The sequence below is a fragment of the Paroedura picta genome, chromosome 4 (assembly GCF_049243985.1).
Source record: "Paroedura picta isolate Pp20150507F chromosome 4, Ppicta_v3.0, whole genome shotgun sequence".
NCBI classification, from domain to species: domain Eukaryota; kingdom Metazoa; phylum Chordata; class Lepidosauria; order Squamata; family Gekkonidae; genus Paroedura; species Paroedura picta.
In genome coordinates, this window is record NC_135372.1 from 2,128,579 (window position 1) to 2,151,297 (window position 22,719).

At 51.6% G+C, this 22,719-nt stretch overlaps 2 protein-coding genes across 2 annotated transcripts; both read right to left on the reverse strand.

The window, feature by feature from the left end:
* Positions 1 to 245: 245 nt before the first annotated feature.
* SLC35E1 (solute carrier family 35 member E1) lies at positions 246 to 10,523 on the reverse strand. The gene is made up of 6 exons (XM_077331497.1): positions 10,104 to 10,523; positions 9,320 to 9,390; positions 9,020 to 9,157; positions 6,577 to 6,702; positions 5,371 to 5,616; positions 246 to 4,414 (listed from the first exon to the last, which is right to left on the reverse strand). Exons 1-6 carry the CDS (start codon positions 10,498 to 10,500, stop codon positions 4,181 to 4,183), a joined length of 1,212 nt encoding a protein of 403 aa, XP_077187612.1. The 5' UTR covers positions 10,501 to 10,523; the 3' UTR covers positions 246 to 4,180.
* A 2,865-nt stretch (positions 10,524 to 13,388) lies between these two features.
* Positions 13,389 to 22,160, reverse strand: MED26 (mediator complex subunit 26). Its single transcript, XM_077331495.1, has 3 exons — positions 21,616 to 22,160; positions 17,902 to 17,976; positions 13,389 to 16,317 (listed from the first exon to the last, which is right to left on the reverse strand). Exons 1-3 carry the CDS (start codon positions 21,688 to 21,690, stop codon positions 14,623 to 14,625), a joined length of 1,845 nt encoding a protein of 614 aa, XP_077187610.1. The 5' UTR covers positions 21,691 to 22,160; the 3' UTR covers positions 13,389 to 14,622.
* Between the last annotated feature and the right edge of the window lie 559 nt (positions 22,161 to 22,719).

The following is a 22,719-nucleotide window of genomic DNA, read 5'->3' on the forward strand; positions in this document are numbered from 1 at the left end:
CCTAAATATTTCAAATAATGCAATTTTACATACCAAGTAAGTTATAAATTGTGCATTTTGTGTTGTTAAAACAGCAAAACTAATTCAGATTTCTTAGGCCAGCAAGTGTTGCACATAGTTCAATTTCCCCCAAAATTTCTGTCATCCCCCTCAACAGCTTTTTCTCTGTGGCTCTGGAATTTCCAGAAATGTTGTCTCTAACCAGGAATGAAGCCCCTTTTCAAAATGACTCAGTCAACACAGACTTTCATTGTACAGGATTCGGCTTTATTTACATTTTCAGTATTCAGTATTTCAAAAGCATAATTTCAAGCCCATTTCTGTTACCCAATTTCAACTGGGAACAAAACCAAGAACTCAGTGGCACCTTACCAACTAGCGAAAACATTTGCTGTTCACCTCTCTGCAGTGCCTCTGGACCCTTGCTGTGGTTAGCTCCTGCAGACAAACACGACTAACCAACTAGGCTTTTTAAAAACCTCTCAATTGCTGTACACGGAGAACAAGAAAGTTCACCCTACTTGGGACAGGAGCGACCCCATTTATACATCATCTGTACATCCACACCTACGTCAACAAAATACCATTTATAGAGATGCTGGCCCTCCAAGGCCCTGGAGATCAGCATCTTAGCACCCCTTACTTAGCACGCCTCTCTCTTTGGAAACAGATCCCACAGGTGAGGACACAATTGGTGGGCCAGACATCTGGTGCTTGCTGAGGGTTCTCCACTTGCCACCAGAATCTCCACTTCATCACACAGACACACACACAAAACACCCTGCTTGAAATCCCCCCTTGGGCCATGTCAGAGAGAGGGTACGGATAGTAAAGCTCCCTCCTCCCCACAATGCTCATTTTCACTTTATGCCTCTAGTGGCTTCATGGAAGAATGCTCATTAAAACACACAGCCGTTCCATTTAATTCCTGCATGAATCATCTCAAAGACCCTCCGTTAATATTTATGGGCCCCCCACAACTCACCCACCCCTTCGCTCAGCATGCATCAGCATTAATAAGCCTTTCCGGACCACTTTCATTCCTGCAGGAACGCCCACGGTCTTCACCAATAATGGATGCACGCCACTGGGCTCTCCTGGCACTTGCATCTCTCCAAGGCACGGCTGGGGAGATGCAAAGAGTCCACAGGCCCCAGAGCTTGCCTTTGGCCTCGACCAGAGTGGCCAGCAGAGACCCCTGCCTTACAAAACTCCCAAAGGGCCGGCAAAATGGTGCTCTTCCACCAGGCATTTGGTTGAGGCCAAGGGCCACACTCTCACTATCTGAACGCCCCCCCCCCCCAATTCTACTTCAGCCCTTCTGAATGTGGTCTATATCAGAATACCACCGATATGGTCCCAGGTGCGATTTGAGATTTCAACCGAGTGTGCCTTTGTTTTGGGTTTTCTAAACTATTTTAAATGAATGAATTTTAAAGTTCTGCCTAGGTTATGGTCAAATTGTTGTAAGGTGATCCGAGACTGGAGAGGGGTGGCTTAGAAGCCCAAAAGTAAAATAAGTGCCTTGGAAAAGACACACAGAGACACACAGTTCACATCAGTAAGAAGCTTCTGCATTTTAAAAAGTCAGGGTCTTCAAACGGGAGGAGGGAAATGGCCCTGTATATTTGACCAGGGGCTCAGCTAAGGCTCAGACCCCAAAACAGTTTTTTCTCTTTTTTAGATAAAAACTCTGCTTTGTTCCGCACATCCATTAGATTTCTCAACAGCACAAGTTTTGAACGTTCATCTCTAAAAACACAGCACCACACAGTTCAGTAAGAGGCAGTCTGTTCAGAAAGGACCGGTTGGTCTAACTGAGCAGGGGCCCATACTCACCCCACCAGCCCGTCCGTAGACCGAAGCGTGTCCGGTTGAGGCTGAACGTCCAACCTATTTCCCTGGATTCTGAAAAGGGGAGTGGCCAGGAAAGGTGGCTTCCCACCAGGACCAGCTTTGTGCCTAAGACAAGGAGCTTCAGGAGACACAGTTCACAGTCTTCTGCTCTGAAGCCGCACTGTGATCATTGGCCACTGGCTAGCAAAGCCTCACGCCAAAGGAATGGACCCAAGTGAATGAAAGATGGGTATGGCTTGTGGGGCAGCTGGTGAAATCCCCCCCCCCCCCCGTTTCACTCTGTGCTGTTACTGCCTCTTCTCCACTGGAACTCCCTTAGGCCTCCTCTCCACCACTCTGCTCTTTCAGACACTCCCCCCCCCCCGCGGCTTTTTCAACTCCAAACCACAACTCAAAGCCAATTGACAACCCAAAGAGAGTAAAGGCGGCAAAGGAAGGGGAACTGCAGAAGCAGGACAATGCCCTCTACGAGCCTGCCACGGAGAAAGCCAAAGGGTCCCAAATCCAGCTCCAGTCGCCTCTGGCAGGGGAGAGGCAAACATTTGAGAGCACATTACGTGCCAGCTCCAGCAGGAGGGGTCATTCCCAGGCCATGCAGGCTTGTTATAGCCATGGCATCTCCCTTCCCACTCGGTTCTGCTGGAAAAGAAGATCACAGATCCCCAAATCTTCCTCAGCATCTTACTCTTCTGACAGGAGAAGATGCAGGATAATAAACACCACCACCTGCATGCAATCCAGGGGAGAGGGGAAGGCTTCACCTCACCCTTCATAGCAGGAAAGACATTAAATGAGGTCACATGCTTTTCTACCAGCATCTCCTGTCCCATTTTCCCCTCCCCCTGGCCAGGGCAGCTCTCATGATGCAGGACTCCTAGCGCCTGAGGCTGGGAAGGATGGGAGCACTAGCCACCACAGCAGAAGGAAGGTAAACCCAGCCAGGGAGGATGGGAGATTAAGTCTGGATTACTAGGAACCCCAACTGACAAAACAGTTCTGTGTTCCCTTGAACTAACAGGGCCCCAGAGTCTCTCTCAGCCAGACTCTGATGCTCCCAAGAGAATTAATCTCCTCCGCTCGCTGAAGGAGGCTTCAGGACGGCTTCTCTGTGCCACCCATCTAGGCAAAACAACACATGCGGAGGGGAGAGCTCCAATCTGTCCACCTTACCTAGGCAAACTCAGAAAACAAGGAAACAGGACAGGGACAGTGTGAAGAAAAGCCTGGAGCTTACATTCACAACAGTGCCATACAATGGCTGGTCACTGCAGCACCAAAAAGAGGATGCTGGGCCAGGGGAGGAGTAGAAAATGGCCACGCCTGAATAAGAGCAGCAGATACTTGAAACAAACCAGCTTGAGTGACAGTACAGATGTTCTGTAACACACCACAATGAACAGTCATTTAACATAGCCACACCACTTCCCATAAAATGAGGGGGGGGGGGAGATCCAGGAAATACCTGATGTCTGAGGCAAAATGTTAACCAGAGGCTTTATGCTGAAGCAAGCACAGTTCCAAATGTACATCTTTAATGAGGAGTGGGTCTTCCTGCCCAGGTGACTGAAAAAGTCGCTGGATCTCATGATTTAAAGGGGAAGAAAACTAACAGAAGTCTTTTGAGGTCCATGTCACACATTAATGGCGGTAAATCCTTCTGGGACATGATTCTCACTGCTGTTGTGTCCCTCAGACACGTGAACCAACACTGAATTGAAAGCACCAAAGTTTCTCTCAGGACCCCCCCCCCCTTGCAAGGTCATGGGAGCAGCCAGAGGACGAGAGAGATCACTACTTAGAGATGCCCGCTCCCATCTCGTAAGTGCTGTGCTCTCTCGTGCCTCCTCTTTGTCGAGAAGCTTCGCCGAAGAAAGGAACAGGAGTCACCACTCCTGTGCAACCGACTCTCTGAAAGCAGCTTCAGATCCAAACAGCCAGGCAGCGTGCAAATCCAACATCCAGGGGGGAGGTTGCAAGATGAAATACTGGCCACAGAGCTACAGCTGCCTGCAACCGAGAGGTTCAGGGATGAGCAGCTGAAGAGAGATGAAGACCAGGGGGGCTCCTGCTTTCTTTGCCAATCTCCACCTAAGGATGTCCCATGTAATTTGCTGCAGCATCCTGTTTCCACTGACAAATTGTGTGGTAAAGAGAGACCCCTGCTGCAGAGGGATCGGGTCTTTGAGCACAGGGACCTTTCTCTCTGTGCAAAACGAACAGCCAAGGTGTCCCTTTGAAGTCCCAATGGGCATGTGGGGGAGGGGGGAGCCCTGAATCAACAGTCTGTGCCGACTTCCCCAGAACAGCCCCCCACATAAACGCACTATATATCATACCGATTGGAACTGTAAACAGTCGGATAGTTTTGCCGGCTATATTGAAAATGATCAGTTAGGACGTTGCTCCTGCCGTACTGGAAGTCGCCACGCTGTGGGAATGCGGCAAGTCCATTCTGAGACTTCTCGGGCACACTCCGGTGACGCTCCAAGTTCACAACATCCCCTGTTGTCATCGGAAGGAAGTGCTTCTTGGCTTCCTGGTTTGCATCATATTTTGTCTGCAGAATAAAAGTTTATCAGCTTCATTTTCTCAGAGAGAGCACGTGATGAGCGTTTCTCAAAGACAGCTGCATCTCCCTGTCTTGAAGGCACACCTGTGCCAGAGGAGGGCCTTGGAAGGGCCGGAGTGAAGGGAATGCTTGTGTTTGGGCAGGGCAAGCAAACGTGGTGGCAGCGTGAGGAGGTGGCCCCAGCTTCAAGCCTCAGCATCTCCAGTTAAAGAGTTTGTTGGCATCAGGCACTGGAAAGGTTCTTCCCTGCCTGGAGCCTGGGAGAACTGCTGCTCATCAGAGGAGATGATATTGAGTGAGGGACCAAGAAACCAACTCAAGACGAGGGCAGCTACAAAAGATTGGGGGGGGGGGCTTGGTTCACTAGCAAAACATCTACCTGGCAGTTCCAGGTAAAATGAGGTGGCAGCGGGTGCTACAAGGAAACTTCTACCCGAGACCCTGCAGACCCACTGCCTGGCTGGGTAAGCATCACTGACGGAGATGGTCTGCTTCATTGAAGACCCCCACATGCTACGTTGTATGGGAAGTGATGAACAGGAGGTATGAGGGGGGGAGGGGGAGATATCCCTTGGATTCTGCCTGCTTCGCATCAAGTCTATCAGGCACCCTGCAAGATGGCCCAGGGCAGTTCTACATGCAAGTAACACGCTCTCATTCTTCTCCAGAAAAAGGCAACAGGCATGCCCCTTCTCTGGGACTGCTGCTTCTGGAAGAGTGACCATCCCACTTCCCCTCAGGTCTTCCCCAAACAACTTGGGAAGTGCTCAGTGTTTCAGGACAGGAAGAAACCCACCAGCCCCGATGGAGAGCCCCTTGCAACCCTTCCTAGCTAGAGGGAAACCTTTCACGCTGACCCACACCAACCCATTCACAGCCGCCTAGGACATGGCCCCCTCCTGCAGGAAGGACCTCCATTCCTCACTGCCCATCACAACCAGTACCTTGTTATATAAGAACACCCCAAGGATGGCCGTCATCATGCCCAGCACGTTGGTGGAAGTCACCGGGTTGCGAAGCAGGATCAAGGAGACTGTGATGACCGTGATCCTTTTGGTGGCGTTTGCCACAGAGTAGCTCAGCGGGCTGATGAGGTTCAAGATGCTGAAGGCGATGACATTCTGGGCAAAGTTGCAGAAGCCACTGATGGTCAGGAGGAGGATGGTCCAAGGCCAGTGTGCCATTGAACTCTGCCAGAAAGAGCCAGAGCAGAGGAGAGATCAGGAGGGCTGGGCTGAGACCAGGGAAGTGCAAGCTGAAAACACCCACCTGCCAATGACCTTGCCGAGTGACCTTGGGCCAGGCATGGTCTCACCCTAGCCTACCCCACAGGATTCCTATTGGGAGGGCAAAACGGGGAAGGGGGCACCGCATACAAAAAAGGAACTAAGTTATGTCTAAGCAGGCAGTGCTAATGCTATCACGTTTTTGAGTGCTTTTCCAGCATCAGGCCCCAAAGTTGTCTCTTGTTCCACAATCCAGGCAGAGAATGTAGCTGGGCCATCCCCTGCACTGAGCCATGGTGTGCATTCATAACTCTGGATAAGCCCAAGTCATACTTTGCTGTTTGCTTTAGCTATATTTTATTCTTTCTTCTTGTTGTTGTAAGCCATTTTGTGTCCCACCAAGGAGGCAACCAGAGTAGAAATCTTTAAGCAAAGCAAATACAACTCTGTAAGAGCCTTTTTCAATCTTTTCCAGAATTCCATCTCCCAGAGACATCACAGTGAGGGGTGGCATATAAACTGAATACATTTCCAACAGAAATAAATGGGGTGGGGGTGCACAGGAGTGCAGGAGGTCAGGGTTTCCGGTCATCCCAGCTGTGTCTGCCTAATGCAGCCTTTTGGTCCTCACATCCATATTTGGATTTTAAGTAACTGCAGTGCTTCCCTTTCTGCCAACAGCTCTGCATATCCTGCTGCCTGTCATCTCTCCAATAACTTGTAATTCAGATAACCAAGATTTGGGCTCAGTGCCCAGTCTAAGCAGAAGCCACAAGGCCGAAAGATCAAAGGCCGCAGCAAGCAAGAAGAAGGAGCCACATCAGCACAGACAACAGAGCCTCCTCCCAGGACTGACTTCCAGCAGAAGCATTCAGGCAAGATGAATGTGACTCAAGTCCGCTGCAGAGCTGTCCTCAGACTTACCAAGTCATTCTCCACAAGGAAAGACGAAAGATCAACAAGGACCCAGGTTGGGATCATAAAGAACACAGCATGGCACCCGAGGATGTTCAGCAGCCGGAGATGGTGTATTCGCGAGTCTCTCAGGACCTGGAAAGAGGGAGGGGGGTGACAACAGCCGGCCCTTCTTGGGACAATTGAGCGGTTGGCTCCCCACCCCTTAAAAAATCCCAAGCATCCTGGCAAGAAATCACTCTTCTGTCCCCATTTCCACAGAACTGGAAGAGCTGAATAGGCAAGAATAAGCTAGGAAAAACAGCTAGCTCTTTTTCTTGGCCTCAATTTCCCTTCTGAAAAAGCACCGTCAGACAAGTGATAGGAGATGTGAAGTTGTAAGAAGACACACACACACACAAAGAATTTGGGAAAAGGGGACAGGGGCCTGTCTTTCCTGTTAAGGATGTTTCAACCCCCCCCCCAACAATTCAAATTTTCCCATAAAAGTTTTGGAAAGCAAAGAATAAAAGTTTCCTAGGAACTATTTGATTTTGGAATGAGTTAAATACTTTTTTTTTAAGGCTAGTGTCACACAAAATGTGTACTGCGAAGCTATGTAATGGTAGTAGAGAATAATTGTGTATTCTGCAAAAATATTTATTTTCAAAGATAATGTATAAATGTGTCTATTTACTATTAATATAACAACTAGATGACAATACACTACTGAATATCTTGATGGCTGCCAATATAAACAAATTTGCCTCAATAGACATGATTCCTGTTCAAAGCTTACTCTTTTGTTAACTCTCAGTTTATATTTTTCCTATTTGTCAAATGACAAGAGCTAAGGTATGTGAGTAAAGATGGATGAAGGTGCAACTTTCCTCTCTCTTATGTTGGATACACTTGCAATTTTGTCTGTACAGAATTAGGACACTCTACAATATCTTTAAACCGCCCGTGGCGCCACGGGCGCCACGGACTATATAATTCGGTAAGCCCCCTTGAGGTGGGCTTTGTCCGTGATGAGGAAGGGTCCGGATTGGACCCTTCCTCACGACAGACAATCGGAGGGACCAATTGGCAGGCGCAAAGCGCCTGCCGATTGGTCCCTCCGATTCCCAGCTCCAGCAACCGCCGACCCAGGGAGCCCCCGGCAGTCGCGCGAAGTGCGGCTGCCGGGGGTTCCCTGCCTGGCGGGCTGACGCGGCGAGAGGCGCGGAGCGCCTTTCGTCGCGTCAGGCCACCGCCCGAGGGAGCCCCCGGCAGTCGCGCGAAGTGCGGCTGCCGGGGGTTCCCTGCCTGGCGGGCTGACGCGGCGAGAGGCACAAAGCGCCTCTCGCCGCGTCAGCCCGCCGCCGCCGGAAGATCGCCGCCGCCGACCAGCCTGCCGCCGACCAGCCTGCCGCCGACCAGCCTGCCGCCGACCAGCCTGCCGCCGACTCAAGTAAGCACCTAGCGCCCGCTTCATTCCCCTGCAACGGGCTTGCTTACTAGTCTTACATAATGTAGAACAACTTTATATGCAAAATTATGTGAGGTGTTTTATATTTTTATCTATATTATTTATATTATATACTAGGGGCAAAGCCTGTTGCATTCAGAAATAAAATGGGTGCTAGACTGGGGGGATGGGGTGGAAGAACTCTGTGCATGGTCTCTCCCTCCGCCAGGACCTGGAAAGGCTGCAGGCTAGAGGCCCCCAGGCAGGGAACTCACTGGCAGGGGCAGCTCTCATGCAGCAGGGATCTGCAGCCTCTGAGCCTCAGAGGTAAGTGGAAGGAGGAGGGGGTGGTCAGGGGCTGGGAGCGGAAAGCGATTGGCTGGCCACTGGACAGACAGGCAACCTGGTTGGAGGAGGACAGGACAGCCGCCCTTAGTGGGTGTTAAGCACTGAGTGGCACTTAAGCCATGAAATTAGCTCCTCTTCCTAGCCCTTACCAGAAATATTAAGTGGAGAGTAGCAAAATACAGTTTTATTTGATACAGAAGTAATTATATCAATTTTTCTTAACTTTTTTTCAGGAGGGAAAGCATATGCATTCCTGCCCCCCCTCCGTCTTCAACATTTCCAAGCAGAAAAAAGGTTGTGAAGGCTCATATTATTAGACTACCAGCAATATAGCTTTGTTTTAGCACGTATTTCACACCAGATGCTTGCAAGATTATGTTGTAACACCACGGCCTGAAGAATCTGCTCCCCAGAACAATAAAAAAAAATTATAACAACCAGCCTGCAAGTTTAAAAGCACGCACAATGTTTTGTGTCAATTCTGTTGGTCCTACATGTGGATTTTGTTCTTTTATTTGGACTCAACATTTCCAGAACTTTATGCCTCCTCACATCTTCCATGTGCACCAGGAGCCAAGGTAAGAAATTCTGATCTGGAAAAAGACCCGAGTTAAAACCCTCGGCCTGAACTGGCACAGTGCAGCCACCCAGGAAGGGCTGAGATGCGAGACATACCTTTTTAGAGAAAATGTTCTGAAGAGAAAAACAGAGTGTTGCAGCAAGGGCACTCACAAGTCCCCACGTGTCAAATGACAGCTCTGTGACAGTTGCCAGCAGGACTCCACCAATAATGGGGATGAGGGACAAATACACCTGTGAGAGGGAAAAGATGGCTCTTCAAGTGGCAGTTCCCCAAGCAGAGAAATCCCTTCCACAACAGAAAAGGGCTTCAAGATCCACCCTGCTGCCCATCCCCCAAAAGCTTCCTCAACACTTTGTTCTTCTGGAAGGAGGAGAGAGCAGTTCTCCTCTTACCTTTGTAGTCTGTTTCTCCTTCATTATGATTCTTGATAGTAGAACCACCCAGATAGGCATAGTTGCCTTTACTGAAAGGTGAAGGAGGAACAAGGGTTAGAAGGACCAGGAAAGCTAAAAAGCAGATTCAGGCAGGACAAGGAAAACTCAGCAGAAAGTTGATCCTGGCAGATATGACAGAAGAGTGCAAGCTTCAGGGTCAAGCGAGAGGCGTGAACCTGGGTCTTCCAGGCCCTGTTAGCCAGAACAGCTCTGACCCTAAACAGTCTTCCATTGCTGGCGCTCTGCACACTGCTCAAGGATATGCACCAGTAGAAACCTGTTCATGCTTCACCACTCATTTCCTGCTTATTTATTTTATTTTCAAATTTGTATACCACTGGTCTCCATTCAAACTCACGGTGGTTCACAATAAAACCATTACAACCGCCTAAAAGGCCCTTAAAAATGTTAAACGTTAAAAGAGTTCTAACGTCCACTCTCTGTCCAACTGGAGGTCAAGAGCTCTCTCTCACTGGGAGCACAGGTCCTGGGTTAACCAACCTTTCGGGACCCACCGCGGCCTGGCGGAAGAGCTCCGTCTTACTGGCCCTGCGGAAAGCGGACCAATCCGAGAGGGTTTGCCTGCAGGCAGGGGCCTCCGCGTGAATGTCGTGTAGCCCTGGAAGCCCACCCTCGGCCAGAGCGCTAGTGCAGCGGGGTTGGTTGGTTGCCCACAGGGCCAGGCTGGGACCTGCAAGCCCCAAGTGCGCACCCCCTCTGCCCCTGACCCCTTGTCTCTCACCGGTGTGGGCGTAGGAGACGGGCACGCGCCAGAGGGACACGTGGGCGCTGACGGAGGCCAGGTACTTGCCGAAGGCGAGCGGGAGGATGACGCGCGGGTAGGCGCGCGGGGGCAGCTGGGCGGGGCCGGCGGCGGGGACGCGCCAGGCGCGCAGCAGGGGGGGCAGCAGCGCCACCAGGCCCAGGACGTGGCAGAGCGAGACGGTCACGGGCCGCGGGAACACGCCCAGCAGCACCTTGTTCACCACGTTCCCGCCCGCGCTCAGCGCGTACCACGCCAGGCACAGCGCGGGCACGCGCAAAGGGAGCGCGCCGCGCGACCCCGACGACGACGAGCCCGCCGCGGGGGACGGGGACGGGGGCAGGGGCGCGGCCGGAGGGGGGCCCGGCGACGCCATCCCCACCCTCCCTCCCGCCGCCGACCGACCGGCCAGCCAGGCCACCGCTGCTGCTGCCACCGCCTCAGGAGCGCGCGCGTCAGCCTCGGCACGTCAGTTCCGACCGGAAGTGAACCTCCGGCCCGACTACGGAAGCTCACGAGGCGGGCGTGCGGGCGGCCGCTCTCGCGTCGCGTGACCATAGAGAGGACGGGGAGGAGGGAAGCTCGGCCGCGACGTGCTCGGGGCGCATGCGCAGAAGGGGATCTGGCCCCTGCGGATTAGACCCATTTTAGCTGCGGCTGTTTCTCCCGGGGATTTACTCCGCGCCCATTGCAAGGCAGAAATGCCGCCTCTTTGCTACGAGCAGGTTTGGCGCCCCGCCCCTCATTTATAGCTCTAGTTCAGGGGTGGTCAAACTGCGGCCCTCCAGATGTCCATGGACTCCAATTCCCATGAGCCCCTGCCAGCAGTTTGACTACCCCTGCTCTAGTTCATGGGGGCGTTTCTGCCCTACTTTCCCGTGCTCAGGAGCACTCGAGGTGATTTACAGCAACAGAAACACAGAAGCCACCAAGTGTTAAGGCCAGGAATCGTAGGACAGACACAGCAAGGAGACGCTGAGCCCACAAATAAGAGGAGGAATCCCAGAACTGGGGGCCAAAGGTGGAAAGGGTTTATTTATCAGGAATTTTATGGAGGGGAGGGAGCTGCCCAGCCCCTACCTAGGCTCCAGGTAGCTTTGGAATCTGTATTCATTTGCATTTCTCCTTAAAAACCAGAGACCACAGTTAAAATAACCTATATTCATTAAACAAAACATAGCAGGACCAAACAAAAGGAGTTCCATGCATGTTAAGCTACATCATGGAAACCTGTTTGGTTAACCGACTTCTTATGTGTTTCATGCTCAGAACAGTTCCCACCAGTCTACAATTGAAGGGCAATACCCGCTAAAAACACAACCAATAGAACAATGAAGCAGCGTACAGTCAAAAGCAAACAGCAATTTAACAGGCAGCAAGGTTACATACAAAATGGCAGCCAAACACAGGGGCCAAAGACCTTGCTTAGAAAGGAGATCCGGCTGCATAAAGTCACTCTGGCACCGGTGGGCTCTCAAATCTGAGCTTGGGCAAATGATAACAAAAAGTCAGCACCACTACAGAATAATGCCCTAAGAATCCACACTCCCTTCTTCATCCAGGTAAGCCTGTCAGGAAGGAGGGGAAAGGGCACTTGTGTGTCAGCTGGGCCAGCAGCCAGTCCCTTCCGCCCAGCTTAAGGTATAATAAGAACAGCCGAAAGCTCATCATCTGCAGCTTGACTCAGAAATCAGTCCCACTGAGTTGAGAGTGGCCTACACCCAAATAATAGAGACAGGGCTGCAGCCCTCAAGAGTATTATTTTGGTGACATCTTAAACACAAACAGGCTTACAGGGTGACCCACAGCATATACACTCAGAGGGGAATCCCAATAAGATGCTGCAAGGCATTCTGTGGAGGATTACAGCCCTCTTGTAGCAGCACTGCATGCACGAAGGAAAGAGAGCTCCTTGTGGTCCCTTAAGACTAAGTTTCATTTGGACAAAAGCTTCCAGGGCTCGTTGCCACAATCAATCTGCTAGTCTTTCCAAACAAAACATAGAGCTAGATCCCACAAAGCCATTCTCCTAGTGGTGGCACACTTCCCTCCTGTGCAAGGAGACTTCACCACATGCAGAAAGTTCTTTGGGACCTTGTGACCCTTGAATATCAGTTGCTTGCATCAAGGGAAGCTCCTAAGACAGACAGACACGAGTGGTGGAATGGACCCACAGGATTCAGTTCACTAGTTCTGCCATGTTCGAAGTGCTATATCCTCCAAGGAGATCCTAAGTCAACAAGCGTCACCAACTTAGGGAAACCATGCCACAGCACCGCTCAATGCCGCTCGAAATAGGTCATTCTGTCCTTATCTTGTATACGTTTTAGCCTTGCACAGCAACTGGGCCCCGCTGCTGAACAATTCCCTTCTCTATGCCCCTGTGCATGAAAAGCTTCTGCCACAATCAGTTACTGTCTTCCTATGCACGAGGGTGACTTCTGCGCCTGCAAACACAATCCCACTGCTGGTTAGCAATACACACACAGCAATTAATTCCAAGAAAAACAGCCCAAACCAAGGATATTGAGACAGTGTCCAGAAGTCAGGCAATTGAGTTCAAGGAAACTCACTCCTAGGAAAGCGAACTCAGAACTTCAGCTTCAGCCCAGATCTCTTCACACACCAGGCCATCCTACGAGAGGTCTGAAGCAAATACACCCTGACAGCTAAACGTACTGGCTGGTGATCCAGCTGAAATATCCATGCATTTTTGAAGCTCCCCCCCCCCCACCTGAGGTTCCCAGGGGATACCAAGTGTAGCTTTATGAAGGTGGTGGCATTTGGGGCTGCAGTAGGATGCAGGGAAATCCAGCTTTGCTGACAGAAATTCATTCTGCAAAGTCAGACTCTGGTGCAGGCTGCAACTCACTGAGCAGAAGCAGAATGCTTCCCAGGGCACTGGAGGCCCTGCTCCTCCCTTCCCCTGTACTCCCGATACTGCAGCAAGTATGACATTCACTGAGGCAGGGAAGCATGACTTTTTCTCTCTGTCAGAAAGAGGCAGCCTTGCTTGTGCTGACAAGTAGATGTCTACAGGGTCACAAGAACAGCCTAGTTGCAGAAATAGAGAGCAGACGGGGGCCAAGTCATAAATGCAAGCCAAATTGTCTGATTCTTTCACAGGAAAGACCTGGAAGTCACAAGTGGAAGCTTCTGCTGTCATCTTATTAATAGACAGAGCAGATTAACCTAGGCTGAAGGCTAATCCAAGTTAAGGGGGGGAGTGTTTGGGAATGTGTGTGGGGGGGGGGTTGTTTGATGCAAAAATGCAATTTCTGAGAAGCCAAATAATTAGCTCCACAACTGACCTCGACCAGCATCATGAAAAATTCTACACATTTTAAAATCCACCGAGACAAGCACAGCCCTAAGAGCAGCAGGGAACCCAACCAGGTGGGACTCATCAACCAAGTCGAATTTTACAGATACATAAATATAAAAACAACACTGCATTTTGTGCAAATTTCTTTTATTTCCACATTTATATCACAACGTGTCCACTTAAAGGACCAATAGCAAAGTTGCTCCTTCTGCGTCTCGGGAACACAGAAGTCTAGTTACTGTACATTCACTAAGGCTCTGTTTTTGCAAATCGCATTTTGTGATGGGTATCCGTAAGGCAAACAATATCTAAAGGAATGGTCACAAGTAGATTTCCAGCATACAAACAGGCTCCCATTTCCCCCTTCACAGGACATTTACAAACTAGTAGCACCCCCATTGCTTTCTGATTTTTTTAAAAACAAAAACAAAAAGTGATCCTTCCCTCGATCCCCTGCAACACACTGCTGGGGAGCACACATGCATGCTGGCTGCTGGTGATGCAGGGACAACAGTGACACTTCCTGCAGCATCTTTCAGACTGGACTGATTCGAACCCAGATCAGACGGCAGAATGTTGAGCCGAAGGTCATTCTCTCCCCTCCCCGCTGGACTTCTAGCGCAACACGTGTCATGACAAATCAAAGCTCTGCCCCGAGGGACTGCTGAAGAGCACACAACCGGTGTGCAGTAATGCAATGCAAATAAGAGGTAACTACAGTTCTGCACAGTTGATTTCCCCGATATCTCACTGCCATATCATGTTTGTAGAAAGAAAAAGAAAACCAAATCAAGACAAATAAATAGACTCACCTACTGTGTTAATGTTCCACTTCCACAATGCCCGCCTGTCCTCAGATCCTGGCATTCAGAGTGCTGGAAACACCTCTCACTTGGGGGGGGGGGGTTGGGGGGACTAACACTGTTTAAGGGCTGGCTTGCTAGAGAGTTTGGAAATTTTAAATCAACCTTCATTATGCCTTTCATTGCAATTTGTGTTAGTGAACTGGCAGCAGCCCCTCACAACAAGGAGGAACTGGCAATATCCAGTTCTTGTACATACCCCTCTGTTTGGTGAGCCTGTTTCAGCGTGACGGGGGCGGGGATGGGGGGGGTGTAGCACCTGCCCATTTTACTATCTGCCAGTGTAAAAAGCATCTTAGCAAAACTGTACTCAGTCTAGGCAGACGTAAGGCAGGATGTTTAGGCGCCCATCATCCCCGTGTGGGTCTAGTGAGATGCACTGCGTCCAATCATACCAGTTACCCTGTGTATCATAGCAACCATTCACACCCGGCCAATGATGGTCAGATATTCTGTCGAGGTCTTCCCTCATAACCTCTCGTGTCACCCCAGGCAAGTTTGTAGGTTTGCTGCTGACAGGAGCCAGGACGTGGGTCTTTCTGGCTTCCCTCCTAGTGCTCTCCTCTTGCTTTAAATATTGAGACATGAAGTAAGGGGCCCCTGGAGTTTGCACTCCTGAAGAGGACAGCAAGGTACTCTGCCTATCCAAGTAGGACTGAATGATTTCGTTCCTGGACAATTCTTTCCAATTAGTTTGTTCGAAGGGACTCTGAAGCAGGGGCGGGGCTTGCTCCTGCCTGCCTGGGTCTGTCCTGTGCTGCTGGGCAAGAGCAGGGAGGTCTGCCTGCAGAGAGTCCCTCTGTGTCAAAGGTTTAATCTCGCCCGTCTTGGGGTCAAAGGTTAGTCGCCGCTCCTTTTTTAACCGGACTGGCTTGACACCTGCTTCTAGTGCCTGCCCGTCCAGGTTGGCCACATAGTCTTTGGGCCGGTATTTTTTCTTCTTTTTGCTGTCAGACCCTGATGCAGCACTGTCGCTGTCCACCTTTGAGGGGTCTGGTGAGAAGCCAGCCAAGGACTCCGAAAGGTGCAGGCTGCTCCCTCCACCGGGGGACACACCTGTGGTGAGCCAGTGTTGACTCTCGGGGGAGGCCTGCTGCTCCAGGGGATGCAAAGGGGGCTCTGGGCCCACCTGCTGAGATGCCTCCAGCCTTCTCGCCAGTGCTGGCGGTGTGGACGGCTGTGTCAGAGAAAGAGCCGGGGACAAGGGTGCTGCCGCTGTGGCATCCAGGAGAGGAGGCCTTGGCGACGGAGTGGCCGTGGAGGAGCCCTTCAGAGAACACGTGGCTTGCTGCCGAGCAAAGGTTTCCAGCCTGACACTCCTTGGGCTGAACGAGGGACAACGGGGGCTCCGGGGTTGGCTGGCAGCCTCCTCTGCTTTCTCATGCTGCTGCTGCTGCTGCTGCAATACTGCCGTCTTGAGCAACGAGGAAGATCCAGTGGATTTGAAGAGCCCGGGAGAGCTGGTGTGGGGCCTGACCGCGTTGACCGGAATCTTGCTGGTCTTGTCATTTTCACCCAACTCCACTCGGCTCCCTTCTGGCCCAGGCAGTGCAGTCACCTCTGGAGGGCTGGGGAAACTCTCAGGGCTCCCCCCAATCCCATTGGTGGGGGGCGGGGAAGAGTTCTGTAATACTTCACAGCTGGCTTTAGAAACCTTTGATGGAAGAGAGCCCTGATGGCCATCGTGGGGCTCCCCTCTCCGCTTCCGGCTCCCGGGCTTCTCTGATTTGGGGGAGTTCACCTTTTGGACATCGTTCCTGTTCTTCACGTCATGAACGGGCTTTGACCCAACCACAGCCATGTGGGGAGTTTCCACCCGGCAGTTGTGGGCCCCGCCATTGGCTGATCCAGGGGGATTGGACACCCCTCTTGAGGCTGCCTCATTCTGCGCTACGGGCTCGATCAGCTTTTGCCAATTCCGCAGCAGTTTCTTTGCCCGCTTGGCCAGCTCCTCATTCTTCGTCTTCTTCCGCACATCATTGATCAGCTTGCCCAATCTTGTTTCCTATTTAAGTGAAAGAAAAACATGAGATGTCACCTGTTGCACTGCCGCTCATGCATCCCACAACATGCAAGGGCAGAGGAACTCTTCCTCATCTCCCTCCAAAGGGACACGCCTGAAATGCTCCTTTATAGAGAAGCTAAACTCAGCAGCGAGATTCTTGCAGTTACACAACCCCCACCCCCAAAAGAAGCAATTTATGATGGAACCAGAAGGAGCACAAGGAACACGGTGTCTATTTACACACACACAATTTTCAAACACCACCACTACCTCCCAAAAAATCATTGCAAGATTAACTGTGTGCTGTAGAGTGCAGGTTACTAGAACAGGGCAAAGCTTGCCACTAAAAGCAGCTAGTAAGATTTGGGAAGAGAGCTGTGAGCCACTCCTGCGTATATCAGAAACAGGGTGGCTGAGCATTTGTGCAGCACGGAACAAGGAATGTCCACCAATCATGGACTGAGTTCAAGTCACCTGGAAGGGACCATCTGTTTCTCTGGCAAACACTGGCAAAGGGAGGCTGCAGGCTTCTGTGGAATTCCCCTGTTTAGTTACACATGGGCTGCAACCCACTAAGCTTTCCCCACTTGTTCCCTGAACTTTCCCCACTTTGGAGTATTCTGATCAGCAAGGCTGTATATTTTCAGGGAACTGGGGGGTAGGGCGGGGGGGGGGGGTCATTAATGCCTACAGCTGTAATCTGTGCTTCTTGCCAATGAGGGGAAAGAAAAGAAACCTTATGAAGCCGTGTCTTGGAACTTTTATTAAGGACCCAAAGTCACCTCCATTCTGCCTGACCTGCCACACAGACCAAGCCACTACAGTCACCATTCACTACGTGAGTAAAGTAGCATTGCTACTCCTGAAGTGCCCCTGCCTTCTCACGTGGAGGGAAGTGGCAATGAAGGAGCTCCTGCCTCTGCATTAAGCACCGAGTGAAGCCGAAGTTAAACAAGAAACAACCAGAGCCAACGTTTCCTCTTCATCTGTTCTGAAGAAGCAATTGCTTTCAGACAAGAGGTGAGATGGCTGCAGCACGAGTGTATGTGTGTGTTGGGGGAGGAGAAGGAGGACAGGAAGCCTGCCATGTTATTTCCCCCCTGGCATTCCAAAAACAGGGACTCAAAAGTCAGAAGCAAATGGCCAGTGTTATGGGAGATTGCATCCCTCCCTCTATAGCCCCCAAGGGCAGGGGTAGTCAACCTGTGGTCCTCCAGATGTCCATGGACTACAATTCCCATGAGCCCCTGCCAGCAAACTGCCAGAGAAAACCCTCTGGGGCAACAGTGACCACTGTGGCAGATTTGGAGAGATGGCATGGGGGACGCTGTAGATCATTGTGACAGATTGTTTTCGCCGCCTTTATTGGTCTACGGACTGGGGTTTTATGTGGTTTTAATGTTTTTATGTAAACTGCCACAAGCCGGCTGGGCCGAGAGTGGTGGTCAATAAATAATTAATAATAGTTTATCCGGTCAAAAGCAGAGAGTGGCCCTGTGGTAAGCTCTTTTCTGAAGTCTGTCTCTTTCTGATGGCTGCATATGAAAACAACGAAGAAGTGCAGAACTCAATGTGGAAACATACCTCAAGGGCCTCTTTGGTAATGGGGTATTTCTCCAAGCTGGAGATCACTTCCAGTACCGCCACCATGTTATGTATCTGGGGAGAAAAGGAAAGAATAGAACATATAACCACCAGTAAGTAGAGAGAGACAACGGGTCCTCCGAAGCTGAAGGCCTCTATGCTGCACCACACCGACCAGCAACCTCAAATACACAGCCATGGCGGCTGAGAAGACAGCCTCAACTGGTCTCTGTGTGGATATTCTTGGGCATGTGATTTCAAATGCAGACCCTGGAGGGCAACAGTCCTTCCAAAGAGGACCCAGGGCAGATTCTACCTACTAGAGCAGGGGTAGTCAACCTGTGGTCCTCCAGATGTTCATGGACTACAATTCCCATGAGCCCCTGCCAGCAAATCCTGGCAGGGGCTCATGGGAATTGTAGTCCATGAACATCTGGAGGACCACAGGTTGACTACCCCTGTACTAGAACAGGCCTCTCGCTGTGACAGCAACATTCACAGCTGTGACTCAGCTTCATTGTGGTCGCTGTAAAATCTGCCACCAGCTGATGGGTAAGCCACAGGGAAACATAAAGGAAGCCTCAAAAGGCCAACAGAAAGCAGCCTGATGGGCTTAGCGATGGGACACACAGGACATCACCCAGTAGACAAAACAGCCCTCAGGTAAAACCACAAAAGCCATGATTGGGAAGGTCCTTGGCCAAAGAGATTTAGGCAGGATGTTATTTCCTAGGGCCCTAGGGTTATGCACTTGGCAAACTGGGCTGGGTTGAGTGTTAAACTGGTTAGAGCTTCAGAGGAATACTTGCTTCCCAGTAATAAGAAAGCTCCAGATGAGCGCATACATGTGCACATGCACACATGGGAAGGCTGCTCCAAGTGACCTCGGCCTTAGGATCCTCGCATCGTCTCTAATGGGGACCCAAGAAGGAGGCTTACAACACTGTCCACCTTTCCTTCATTTTACCCTTAGAACCCGACCTTGTGAAACACGCTGAGGTTCCACAACAGAATGGCAATCCACACACGAGCCTCTCAGATCCTAGTCCAGCATCTTTAACTACCTGAGGTACAAAAAAACCCACACACAATGTGGGCCTGGCCCAAATGTGAGGTGCTCAGGAGAAAAGAAAGTTATAATTTCACAATGATGGATATAATGTTTGAGGGGATCATCAACAATGGAACCAGTGGCCCAGCCCTGAGCTACACGATGGCTGAGGAAGCCTGATGTCTACTACCTAGAGGTTGTCACCTGAAGTCACAGGCAAACAATGTGGCAGTGTAGACAGGCAGCCAAGAAATTCCACTCAGTTGCCTAGAAGGTCAGCACTACTGCTACTCGACCAGGTGAGGGTTATTTGCACCTGCATCAGCAAGACCCCACCTCAAACGACCAGGACCCAAATGGCTTACACAACAGGGACAAGAGCTGAGCATCTGGACAGATGCAACTGTCATGAAAGGCTACCACTGTGACAGGACATTTGGGAGAACAATTGTTGACAAGGGTGAAAGAAAAGTCAGCCCCAAATCTTCTTGACATGAAGCTACAACTTTTGGGAGTGAGGTATGGGTGGGAGACGTGGAGAAGGAGCTGTACTTGGACTAAGAGCACCACTTGCATTACCCTGAAATATATGCAGAATGCAATGATGTTCTCAGTCACCACCAGGCAAATGACCTACGGACATCTCTTGACTGGCTGCTGGACAGTGCTGGGATCCCCTGGCTATATATAAGGGTAGATAAATAAATAAATAACCCATCCCAAGTCCCGGGTTTCCTAAACAAGGCAACGTTTGGTCTTGACTTATATAAGGAACTGATGTTCATTGCATCAACTGTTGTCTGAATTCCTCCTCAGACTAGGAGCACCCTGTAGATGGAGGTGCTGAACATCACTGAACATCAGAAGATCCCTGCTGAGTCAGACCAGTGAGGGTCCATCTAGTCCAGCATCCAGTTTACACCATGGCAGTCTAGCTGTGCTTGAGGACCAACACCAGGACATAGGGGCTGCGGTCTTTTCCTGGTGTTGCCTCCTAGCACTAGTGAAGTTCAAGAAAGCCAGAGTGCTGCTTCTAAATTGGAGATTCCCTTTACTCACCATGATTTTGCTAATCCTCTTCTACATGTTCATGGCGGTTCGTGGCCATTGCTACATACACTAGCAGCAATCCCCACAATGTAATTACTTATAATGCAAAGAAACACTTTTGTCTGTTCTGAAGATACTTAACTGTTGCTGACTTCTTATGAGAAGAAGGAAGAAGTTCTCTCTATCCACTTTCATTACCCTGTGCATAATTTAAACTTCTACCCTGACCTCTCTTCAACAGTTTTCTAAACTAGATGTCATCCTGAGCTTATCAATATCAAAAATACCCAATTATTCAATATATTTGGCAAAAATAGGACTGCAGCTCAGAAAAAGAAAATACTTTGGCTATACTAAGGGTGAAGCTGAAGTAGGCCCCCTTGACCCAGAAGAGCTTTCCCAGCACAGCCTGCTCCAAAAAGCAGGTCAACACCACTGTCTTAAACCAGCAAATTACAAATTTGGGAGGGGGGTTACAACAAATGACTGTGACTTTAGTATGTGTGTCACACCTGGGAAAGAGACAAATGTGCAGCATGAGTGGCTGGATAAGGAAGATGCAGCACAGGCAGTACCTAGATCTGGGCAAAAGCATGGGAGAGGTAGCACGTTTTGAAAGGAGATGATGGCTAATTCTGTGACAGAGCAGTTTAGAACCTGAAAGGGCTTGGGCTGGGATCCAAGAGCCCCGTGCAAGCCCAGTGCAGGACTCCTTCACTCCAGCAAAATCAAGGAAAGCTTTAAGGACATCAGATCTATTCAGTGAAAGAAACTGGCAGGACAACCAGCAGAAGAGAAGCAGTTCAGCATTACAAGGTAAAGAGTCCTGAAGACAGAAAAGGAAATGCCCCCAAAGCTTGACACAATCCCTCTTTGAACAGTGGAGGCAACCCACTGACATGCCAGGCAAAACTCCTGCCCACCAGCAGACCAGCTCTTGAAGCCTCTAACCTGGATGGCGCTATTCCCAAGACACAGGGCCAGCCAAGGAAGGAAACTGCAAGTGCGCTGGACGCAGAACGCTGTTGGTGGGAGCAATAAGTTAGAGACGGGAAGGCATCAGGGGCAAGTGCCGGCCCCCTGGGGGACCGATCCGCTTTCGCCGGGACAGGGAAGGCTACTTTACACCAGAATATAAGGGACAGGGTTGCCCCCATTTCCTCCCACCAGGAGAGAGCCAAAGAAGATAATCTGGGGCAAACCCTGGACGCTGGGGAGGAGGAAGAGGAGAGCGGGGGAGTCTCAAGGAACATGCCTGGTGCGACCTATTAAGAAACACAACAGCTGTGACCCCAGTTCAAAGTCCCCCCCCCCTGCAGCCTCAAAACGCGAACTCGCCCCCCCCCCGACCCATGCCCATGATGGGGGCGGGGGAGAGAGGAGGGCCTCGGCCTAAGACCTGGCACGAGAGGACAGGTGCGATCCCAGGTCAGGCGGGGGGGGGGCAGAAGCGAGGCGGGAGCGCGCCCTCGGGAGCGCGCCCGGGCCAGGCCAGAGGAGGAAGACGTGCAATGAGGCGCCCGGCCTGGAGGGAAGGCACGCTACGCTCCCCTCCCCTCCCCTCCCTTCGGGGGCGCGCCCCCTGCCCTCCCCTGCCCCCGCCCGGCACTCACGTTGCTGTGGGGGTCGATGGCCTGCAGCAGCCGGTCCCTGATCTGCTGCGGGGAGGGTCCCGGAGCCGCTGTCATTGCCCCCCCGGGAGGAGGCTCGGGGAGGGGGCGCCGAGACGGGCGGAGGGGGGGAGGGGGAGGCGGCGGCGGCGGCGCCCCCCTCCTCCTCCTCCTCCTCCTCCCTCTCCTCCTCCTCCTCCTGCCGGCCCCTCCCCCCCCTCCGGCCCCTGCCCGCCTCGCCTCACTCGCCGGCCTCGCCGCGGGGCAGCCCGCCTGGACGCATGTTGCGCGCGCGCCCCGCCGGGGGGGAGGGGCGTGGATCGCGGCGGGAGCGGAGCGGGTCCGGCTCGGGCTGGCCTGGGCTCGGCTGGGCTCAGCGGCGGCGACGGCGACGGAGGAGGAGGCGGAGGCCGAACTCAACTGTGGGCAGGAGCCAGCCCGCGCGGTGCACCCTGGGACACGCCTGACGGCGGCGGCGGCGGCACGCCGTGCGGCGGCTCTGTGGCGTCACGGCGCACCAGCTGCGGGCGGAGACGCAACAGCCGCCCGCGAGGCTGCGCGCGCGCCACGCCTCGGAAGGCGGAAAGGAGGAAGAGCCCCGCGCGCGTGCGCAGAAGCGGCCCCGCGGCTCTTGAGGGAGGGAGCGCGAAAAGGGCGGGAAAGAAAGGAGGCGCGCGGACGAGGATGCCGCCGCTTTCTCTCATTCTCCTCACGCCGACGGTTTAATCACCTCAGCCCGCCATTAAAGAAGCCAGGGAAATAAGATTTCGGCCAAAATTGTTAGAGGGCTCACAATTCGTTAAGACTAAAAAGCGTGCGTGTGTGTGTGTGTGGGGGGGGGGGGTCCAAATTCGATTTATAACTAAGGCGAGAAGTTCGTCATAGCCCTCGCTTCAAGCCCACAAACCTCAGAGAAGCAACCGCTTGAGAAGTTGAAGGAAATCGTTGGGGCAACAAAAACACATTTGTTTATTTAATTTATTATATTTATATACCGCCCCTCCCGAAGACGGTTCCCATAGAACAAACAGTACAGATAACTTAGGTGAATAAGAATGAATGAACCTACAAAATGGCTGCACTTACATGCTTTATAATTCACTCCTT